At 36.2% G+C, this 10,820-nt stretch overlaps 1 protein-coding gene across 2 annotated transcripts in view; it reads left to right on the top strand.

The window, feature by feature from the left end:
- The window catches only part of LRP6 (low density lipoprotein receptor-related protein 6), a 204,700-nt gene that overhangs the window by 69,956 nt on the left and 123,924 nt on the right, over positions 1-10,820 (top strand). For both annotated transcript variants that reach the window (XM_006866055.1, XM_006866056.1), the window contains exon 3: positions 10,368-10,565. In XM_006866055.1, coding sequence (XP_006866117.1) covers positions 10,368-10,565 — 198 coding nt within the window. The remainder of the gene's footprint in view (positions 1-10,367; positions 10,566-10,820) is intronic.

Here is a 10,820-nt window from a genome sequence, read left to right on the forward strand (position 1 = left end):
CCCAGCAAGATGGATTGGCAAAGTGGCAGCATCAGTGGGCTCAAGCGTGGCAACAATTGTGAGGATCGCCCAGGATTGGGCAATATTTTGTTCTGTTGTGCATAGGGTTGCTATGAGTCGATACTGACTTGATGGCTCCTAACAATAACAACATTTTCACAGTTAATCTATGTTTTAACATGTACCAGAATTTAATTTTTCTTAACAGCTGTATAATATTTCATTTTATGTATGCCTACATTTTCCTTATCCATTCATGTATCGATGGATATTTCAGTTGTGTCTACCTTTTTCCTATTGTAAATATGATCCTATGAACATTGGTATATAGGTTTCTGTTTTCATATCTGTCTTCACTTCTTAGATATGGTAATGCTGTGTTTAACTTTTTGAGAAACTGCCAAACTCTCTTCCACAGTGGCAGCGCCATGAGAGTTTCAGTGTCTCCACAATCTCGCCAACACTTGTTATTTTCCATTTTTTAAAAATCATTGTCATCCTAGTGAGGGTGAGGTAAAATGTCATTGTGGTTTTGATTTGCATCTCTGGGAGTCCTGGTGTGGCGCTGTGGGCTATTACACTGGACTGCAAAGTCATTTGAACCACAAGGTCAGTGGTTCAAGCTCACTAGCCGCTCCTTGGAAACCCTATATAGGGTTGCTATTGGTTGGAACCGACTCGACAGCACTTAACAACAATAGTGGCCTGGTGTCTGGCACTGTGGGTTAAGGCACTGGACTGCAAAGTCAGTGTGAAGTGCAAAGTTCGCAGTTCAAGCTCAGCATTCGCTATTCGGAAACCCTATACAGGGTCGCTGTGGGATGGAACTGACTCGATGGCATTTAATGACAACAACAGTGACTTATGTGGAGTCCTGGTGTGGCTGTGTAAGATAAGCACTGGTCTGCTAAACACATGGTTGGTGGTTCAAACCTACCAGCTGCTTGTTGTTGTTGTTTTTGTTAAGAGCTGTTGAGTTGGTTGTGAATCCTGTATAGGGTTTCCAACGGTTGGCTGTTGATCTTGAACCACTGACCTTGCAGTTCAAACGGCTTTGCAGTCTGGTGCATTAACCTTAACCCACAGCACCACACCAGGACTCCAGCAGCTTCTTAGAAACCCTATAAAGTGTTGCTATGAATCAGAACCAAGTTGACAGTACTTTATGTCATCAAAAGGGCAACAAATGGCTAATGATGTTGAGCATCTTTTCATATGCTTGTTAGTCATTTGAGTACCTTCTTTGGTGAAGTGTCTGTTACACTTTGGTGAAGTGTTTGTTTTTTAAAATTGTGTTGTCTTACTGTTGTTAAGTTATTGAAATTTTATACATATTTTAAGTAAATCCTTATCTGATATATGGATCCCAAGAAGATTTCTCCCAGTGTGCCTTTCTACTTTGTTTGTAAAGTCATTTGTTTTTCATTAGTATTTAATTTTTATGAGAGCCCGTATCTCTTTTGTCTTTCCCTGTTCAGGCTTTTGTTATCGTATCTAATTATCTGGAGTCTTGATGTAACACTGTAGGTTAATGCCCTCGAAGGCAAAGATGGTTTGAACCATAATGGTTGGTGGTTGAAATCCAACAGCCATGCCTTGGAAACCCTATACAGGGTCGCTAAGAGTAGGAACTGACATGATAGCAGTTAACAACAACATGTAATTATCTATCACTAAAAACTTAAGTCACAGTCGTACCTCCTACATTTTCTTGTAAGAATTTTATTGTTTTAGTTTTCATAGCTAGACCCTTGATGCATTTTGAATTGATTTCTGTGTATGGTATAAGGCATGGATCCTGATTTATTCTTCTGCATGTGGAAATCCAGTTTCCCCCGCACCATTTATTGAAAAGAATTTTCCTTCCCTATTGAATGGACTTAACACCCTTGTCCAAATCAATTGACCATAAATGTATGGATGTATTTCTCGAATTAAGATTCTATTCCATTGTCCTAAGTTGTTGTTAAGTACCGTGGAGTCCGTTCTTACTCATAGCGACCCTGCACAGGGTGTCCGAGGCTGTAATCTTTATGGGAGCAGAACGCCTCGTCTTTCTCCCACGGAATGGCTGGTAGTTTCGAACTGCTGACCTTGAGGTTAGCAGCCCGATTCGTAACCACTACACTACCAGAGCTTCTTACATTCCGTTGGCCTATAACTGCCTGTTATTATACCCATATCAAACTGTTTTGATTTCTGTAGGTTAGTATGTTTTGAAATCAGGAAGTGTGAATCCTATTTTCTTCTTCTTCTTCTTCAAGATTGTGTTAGTTACTCAGGGTTCTTTGCTTAACTAAAAACTCACTGCTGTTGATTTTATTCTTACTCATAACCATCCTGTTGGACACAGTAGAACTCCATAGGATGTTTCCAAGACTATAAATCTTTACGAGAGCTGATAGTCTCATCTTTCTTCCCATGGTGTGTGTTGGGGGTGGGGAGGGGTCCCTTGCTAGTCTTTACAAATTTGAAGATTTGCTTTTCCATTTCTGCAAGTAAGGCTGTTAGAATTTTCATGGGTATTACATTGGATTTATAGATTGCTTTGGTTAATATTGACATCTTAACTATATTAAGCCTTCCTATCCATTTTTTCCTTCCATTCACTTAGTTCTTTAATTTTCTTTTTAGTAACGTATTATAATTTTCTGTTTACAACTCTTCCACCTTCCTATTTAAATTTGTTCCTAGATAATTTATTTTTTTAGTTGCTGCTGTAAGTAGTAATGTTATAAATTTCCTTTTCGGATTATTCATTGCTGACATATAGAAGCCTGGCTGCTTTTATATGTTGACCTTGTACACTGTCACTCAGATGAATTTATTCTGATACCTTTCTTGTAGAATCTTCACTTTTCTATGTATAGGATTATGCCATCTGTAAAATGGAATAGTTTTACTACTTCTTTCCTGATTTGAATACTTTTCTTTTTCTCCTGTAGAACCTAATTGCTCTGATTAGACTTTCACAATGATGTTTAATAGTAGTGATGAGAGTGGCACCCTTGTGTTATTCTCTAATAAGAAGATTTCTCCATCTTTGTCAGCTGCTATGATGTTCACTGTGGGTATAAAAGAAAATGCTTAATTCATATCCCAGGTAATTTCCTTTTTTCCTGCATCTTGAAATCTATGTTCTGCTGGCAGTCTGATGTTGTCTACTAGTTGATCTTTAAACAGATAGTTTGTAACTTTCCCTTATTGTCTTAATAATTTTTTTCTCTTTTTTCTAATATTAATTCTGCCTTAAAAGTACAAGTCCCTAAGTATTGTTCTTTATAAAATCAGGCACCTTAGTAGGTCATTGAAGGCCTTTTAGCAGTTACCCTTTACTGTATCAACTTGATTTCTTCAAATTCTTCTATACAGCTTAACAGTTACAGCTAGAGTCTGTATATTTATTATGTATTATTGCCAGAAATGACTTTCCCTCACTTCTCTTGATGATATTTGTTGCTTTCATGATGCTTCCCATTCGTAACCTTTCCTTTGCTGTATAAAATTTCTGGACATTTTGAAAGCTATAGAAATATTTTGAAAATAACAAGAATTAGAGGATTCAATTTTGTTTTAAAATTGTATTTATAATAGCTGATTTAATAGACTAGAAAATTCGTTTACTGGAATTTCTTGGATTTTTCTAGGCAAAGTGACCTTTTTTTGATACTTATGGTGAATTTTTAATTTCTTAGAACACCTAGTATTAAGTATGGTCTGTTGTATTTATGAGAGTATATTATATTTGTTTGAGGAACTTTGGTAGCACAGTGCCTTAAGACTGGACCACACAGCACAAGGTTAGCAGTTCAAACCTAGTAGCTGCTCCTATACAGGGTCACTGTGAGTCGGAACTGACTCAATGGCACTAACAACAACAGCAGCAGCAGTGCATATAAAACTTAAGTTTACATTATACTATAATCTATCAGGTATGCAATGACATTATGAAAAAGTTTGAAATAATTGTGAGAATTACCAAAATATGACACAGACATGAAGTGAGCACATCCTATTGGAAAAATGGTACCAATAGACTTGCTCAGTAAATTGTTCCCACATGTCTTCAATTTGTAAAAAATGCAATATCTACAAAATGCAACAAAATGCATGCCTGTACAAGTACTAGAGGGTGGAGCCTACTGCTCCTGTTTTGCAGTTGTACTTGCACCAAGGGATACAAATTGCTGTTCATTTAACAGTGGCAAAATATGGTACTCAGCTGTGTTCCCTTATCTGTGCCAGATAATCATAATCAAGCTACAAAATAGATCATCCTTGGATCATTTTAATCCACAGGTGCTTAGTGGATGTTTTCTTTGCTCTCTCCAAGGTTCTTCCCCTCCACTCAGATTGAGTGGTGAGTTTGGGTGTGCAGATTGGAATTCCCATTGAGAATGTGTCCCTGTAACCCTTCAACATCACATCCTTGTACAGTGTCCTTTGAGCTGGGCTCAGTAATTTCCACTTCTTGAGGATCCACTTCAGTGCTGCATTCCTGAATGCCATGAGTCTGTCTCTTGAGCAAGACTCTCTAGGATCCCTTGCAGTTTTCCTGCTCCTGGATAAGGGTACAATTTCATAAAGCATATTGGGAGACTGAAGCTTGGAGGGAAAGGTAGCATGACTGCTGCAAAGAAGGCCCAATGCAAAGGATCAGGTTATGCTGCCAGCTCATCATGCCAACTGGAGACACCCACTTGTTATGTTTTGGGCATAATATTTATCTCTCTTTGTCAGACTCTTTCTTATTCCTTACCTTGGATATATAATTTAACTACCCTTGGAGAAATATGCCAAATGAGGATTTGGTTACCAATTTCAGTAATCACTAAAAATGAGTTTCATTTTTTACAGAATATCAAACTGAAGCAAAAGTCCTATCTTATTTACATCCTTTCTTTTAGTTTAATTTCCCAGCAGATTGGTATTGGTTGCTGTTACTTATTAAAATAAATTGAGTGTGAGTTATACAGATACTGTTTGATAGCCCTGGTGTGGTACTGCACTGGTAACTACAAGGTTGGTAGTTCAAACTGCCAGCTACTCTTGGAAACCCTATACTATGAGTTACTTGAGCCAAAACCAACTCAACACACAACAATTCAGTAAGGTTGAGTTTGTTTAAACATCCTTAGAGTAAGACTAAGCTAAGTAAGTAAGTCTTGTCTTCCCAGTTTTTATGTGTACGAAATCTGAAGTGAAAGTGAAAGCAATATAATTAATTCAAACTGTCTTAATGATGAATATGTAAGTGACACTCTTAGAACTGGTGTGGAAAATAAAGATATGAAACCTGTTTCTTCTGTAATCAGAACATTTTTTCCTTTGAAGCCTAATCATGAGCAGACAACTATTAATAGTCTGAAAGTGCAGGTTTTTTGAGTTTTCTCAGAGCTTATGGGGAAATTAGCCTGCAATGATACAGACTTTGTACTTTGTTTAGCAGAATTAAGGAATACTTTGGAAAATCTGTATGTTTGCTTTAAGAATGAATGATTAAATTGTTTCTGAGATAATATGTTGGAGTCCTGGTATTGTGCTGTAGGATAAGCATAGGACTGCTAACCATAAGGTTGCTGGTTCAAACTCACCAGCCACTCCTCGGAAACCCTATGCACAATTGCTATGAGTCAGAAATGATTTGACAGCACTTAACAACAAAACAGAGTCCTTCTTGGTACTGTAGAATAAGTACTAGACTGTTAACCACAAGGGTGGTGGTTCAAATCTACAAACTGCTCCTCAGGAACCCTATACAGGGTCACGATGCATTGGAACCAACTCAGTGGCACTTAACAGCAAGAAGATATATGCAGTAGATGAGAAGCATTATAAAATAATACTCTGCACATTTGTCAAAATCCTTAGCTTCACAGCAGAAAGAGTAAATCTTATTGTGTGCAAATATTAAAAACAATAATTTCAGAAGTTACAGGATTCCAGATGGAAAGCAAACTATGACATAATGATCTAACTATTACAAATGTCGGAAACAACTTTACTAAAGAGGGCTGAGTGAAATAGTGCTTACCAAAGTAACTTTGGACGTGAAGTGAGTCTGTGAAACTAAATGCAAGAAAAATTGTACATAAACACTGATAAAAATATTTCCCATATAGTGATAGTGGTGGTGGTTGTGTGCCACCAAGTTGGTTCCAACTCACAGTGACGATGGATAAGGTTTCCAAGGCGATAAATCTTTATGAGAACAGAATCTTTCTCCAGTGGAACAACTGGTAGATTCAAACTGCTCACCTTCCGGTTAACAGCCCAAGTTTGTAAGCCACTATACTACCAGGGCTCCTTCTAAGTACAGTGTACATTTCAAAAGAGTTTAGTTTATTACTCTCTGAAAATGATCAAAAGAAAGATCTGGGATTAATCTGCTTTTGAGTCAATTCTTATTCATGGTGAACCCATGTGTTACAGAGTAGAGCTAACTGTTCCTTAGGGTTTTCTTGGCTGTATTCTTTATGAAAGCAGATTGTCAAGTCTTTCTTCTACAGTCACTGACTGGATTAGAATCCCCAACCTTTTATTTAGTGTTGTTTTTGATGTTAATTGCCATCGAGTTGGTTCCAATTTAGTGACCCTATATAGGGTTTCCAAGAAGCAGCTGGTGGGTTTAAACTGTCAACCTTGTGCTTAACATTCCAGTTGTTGTTATTGTTAGGTGCCATCAAGTTGCTATCAACTCATAGTGACCCTATAGGTACAACAGAATGAAACACTGCCGGGTCCTGGGCCCACCTCACTATCCTTGCCATGCTTGAGCCCATTGATCCTGCCACTTTGCCAATCCATCTCGCTGGGGGTCTTCGTCTTTTTCTCTGACTTACCAAACATGATATTCTTCTCCAGCGACTGGTCCCTCCTGACAATATGTCTGAAGTATGAGAGATGAAGTTTGGCCATCCTGGCCTCCAAGGAGCACTCTGGCTGGAATTCTTCCAACACAGACCTGTTGGTTCTTTTGGAAGCCCATGGCACTTTCAATATTCTCCTCCAACACCATAACTCAAAAGCATCAATTCTTCTATGGTCTTCCTTATTCACTATCCAGCTTTCACATGTATATGAGGTTATTAAAAATACCATGGCTTGGGTCAGGCACACCGTAGTCCTCAAGCTGACATCTTTGCTCTTCCAACACTTTTAAAAGGTCTTGTGCAGCAGATCTGCCTAATGCAAGATGTCGTTTGATTTCTTGACTGCTGCTTCTGTTGAATGTTGATAGTTGATCCAAGAAAGAAGTCCTTGACAACTTTAATCTTTTCTCCATTGATAAGAATGTTGTTTATTGGTCCAGTGGTGAGGATTTTTGTTTTCTTTACATTGAAATGCAATCCATACTGAAGACTGTGGTCTTAGCTGGTGGGTTTGAAATGTCAGTCTTGTGCTTAACAGTCCAGTGCATATCCTAAAGGGCCATACCAGGACTCCGTTTAGTACATGAGCATAAATCATTTAGTAGATGAGCACAAACTATCTGTGTCACCCAGGGAACAGGGATTCTTACACTTTTTTTTTTTTTTTAAATTAAGGTAGTAGAAAAGTGCTATAGCTAATATTTTCAGCATTTGTGTTAAAAAGTATTACAGGATTTATCGGGTCTTACAGACTAGGGGAGCATCTTAGTTTTACTAGATTCAAATCTCTGTATAAGGGGGATTCAAGAAGTTCATGGAAAATGGAATTAAAAGATAATAGAATTTTTCCATGAACATTTTAAAGCCCTCCTTTTGTTACCAATCATTATTGAATGACCTCTCTTGTAAAGGACATTTGTCTTTATACACAAATACATATCTCCTGATTGCAGAATAATAGTTGTAGTTTCATTGTTTGTCATTTTATTTAAATTATTATTAAACAAATGTGACATGCTTTCCTCCTTCTTTCTCATTTCTAACAAAACAAAAAAGTTTCCTTACAAATTAGTACTCATTGCCATCCATATATCCTGAAAAAATATGTTACATAGATTTTTTTTGTTTTTTAGCTTTTTATTTTGATTTGGTTAAATGTTGACAGAGTAGTTTTCCATTCAGCATTTCATACATACTTTGTTTCATGACATTGATTGCAATCCCCACAATGTAACAGCACTCTTCACATTTCCTGTGTTGACCATTTCTATTCATCCTTCTTTCCTGTCCCATCCTGTCTTCTAAATTATATCCTTGGGCACATGCTACCCTTTCAATCCTGTATGGTTAATTGTCTAAGGAGTGTTTACCTCCTTGGTGTTATTGTTCACCATATACGTAGAACTATGTATTGTTTGGCTGCAAAGTATGTTAGAATGTTGATACGGATTATATAGATTGTTCTGCCTAGTTTTTAAAAAATATAAAATATTCCAGTCAATTAATGGAGAAACATCTTTCCATTAATTTAGATCTTTAATTTTTTTCAGTAATATTTTATAGTTTTCAGTGTCTCTCTTTATGGTTTCATTTTTTGACTTTTAGAAAAGTATTGTAGTAAGTTTTCATATTACTGTAAGATATAAGAAATAGCATGTTGACCATGGATAGGCAAAACAATAAAATCTTTACCATTGTTTTTTATTTTGAAACCATATGCTAATTGTCTCCTGTCTTATACAGTCCATCATATTTCATTTTCTGTTTATTAGGATGTAACACAAAGTGAACTGTAACTTTTTTTTTTTTTTGCAATAAGTTTTCAGAATATAATAGAATTTAAATTCAATAAATTTTTGAGAGATTAGAAATTAACTCCTGTTTGGTCCTATTTTTCTTTGCTTTGCTATTTTATTTAAGGAAGAAAAGTTTTCTGTACATTAGAAATTTTCAGATGATTTTGTTCAAAAAATTTGTTTGGTATTTACTTCTGGTGGAGTCCTGGTGTGGCATTGCAGGATAATGTGCTGGACCATAAGGTTAAACCAACCAGTTGCTGCTCAGAAACCCCATACAGGGTTGCTGTGGGTCGGAACCAACTTATGGCGCTTAACAACAACCCACATCCGGTGGACTTCTGTTGTGGTGCTATGGGATAATTGCAGGACTACAAGGTTGGGTTTAAACCACAAGGTCTGCGGTTCAGACTCACCATTCGCTCTTTGGAAATGCTATACAGGGCTGATGTGAGTCAGAACGGACTCGATGGCACGTAACACTTAACAACAAAATCCATGTCTGGTAGGTTGCTACTAGTGGGAATATACTTGATGACATGAAACAACTCAAACTTATTTTGAAACATTTAAAGTATTTATTATGTAAATTTTTTGACAGTATCTCATCCACTGATTTTAATTCTACAAACTATTTAAATTATTTATTTGAAATACTAATACTTTCTTACTGGGGAGTAAACTTTAAATGTTCACTTAACTAAAAATATGCTGCTGCTTTTTTTTTTTTTTCTTGCTTTTTTAAAGTTTTGATTAACTACTTTATAATTTTTTCCCCCCTGTGGGTACTTTGAAGTTTAATTGTTTTAAGAAGGAAATACAACTTTTATTTTAAAGGCATTAGTTTTACTATCTCTTTTATACTTTATTTAGTGTAGTCAAGAGTCAATTCAATTTACTTGTGTCAAAGTAATATAGCATCAAAATATTTGATAGAATAGAACTTCCTCAAAGGGGTTTCTAGGCTTATTTTCCCAATAAATAATGAGGTTATAGCATTTCCCCCACCTGATTAGTCTAGGATTGTGTGCTTCAAATAGTTGTCATACTTCTTTATACTTCTTTAATCTGAACAGCTCTTCAGCCTTTCTCTGACTTTCACAGTGATATTTTCAAAGATCAGTTATTTCATAGAATGTTCGTCAGTTTCAGTTTCTGTGTTTCCTCATAGTTTGATTCAGGTTTTGCATTTTTGGCAGGAGAGCAACATTATAGTACAGATGAAATGCTATGTTAATTTTAATGTATCACAGTAAGAAGTATCATAATAAAGGGGCTTCAAAAAATTTATGGAAACATGAAATGAACAGAAGAATGAAATTATTGAATCCCACTTGGGCATGATATTCATTACCTAATTAATGATAATTTGTATGACTTTAGGCAGTGCCCACCAGGTTTATGGTCTCTAAAGTTAGCATTTTTCTCTTTGTCATTAGTAAGTAAGTAATCTCTGGGGAGAAAAACATTGCAACAGTGTAAATATCTTGTTTCCCAATCTTTGATGATTTTTGTCTCAATCAGTTATTACCTCGCTGGTTTCAAAATGGTAGCTATTAAGATTATGGTAACAGCAATTTGTAGGGTTTCAGTTTTAGTGTTTCTGAGAGTACCTGTCTTCTTTAATAGTGAAAATTGCAAAGGTATGCTGTTACCTGTTTATGTCATGCCTTTTTTTGTTTTTATGATTCTTTTTTAGGTTCATGTACTGGACAGACTGGGGAGAAGTGCCAAAGATAGAACGTGCTGGAATGGATGGTTCAAGTCGCTTCATTATAATAAACACTGAAATTTACTGGCCAAATGGACTAACTTTAGATTATGAGGAACGGAAGCTTTATTGGGCAGATGCAAAACTTAATTTCATCCATAAATCCAATCTGGATGGAACAAATCGGTAAGATTGCCTTATAGGTTTTTCTTTTAAAAAGTTTTTATTGTGAATTGAGTGATAGTTTACATGGGAGAGCATCAGCTCTACATTCATCCTATCATATTTAATTTCACTGTAATGATTATAATCCCCTCCATGTATCATCATTTAACAGCATTTGCTTCCAGTCTCTCTGGTTTTTTTTTTTGATGTGCACCAAATCACTCAGGAATAAATAACCATTCAAACAACCAAAGGATATATACCCTGCACGCCAGC

Source organism: Chrysochloris asiatica, unplaced genomic scaffold (genome assembly GCF_000296735.1).
Source record: "Chrysochloris asiatica unplaced genomic scaffold, ChrAsi1.0 scaffold00086, whole genome shotgun sequence".
Classification (NCBI taxonomy): Eukaryota; Metazoa; Chordata; class Mammalia; order Afrosoricida; family Chrysochloridae; genus Chrysochloris; species Chrysochloris asiatica.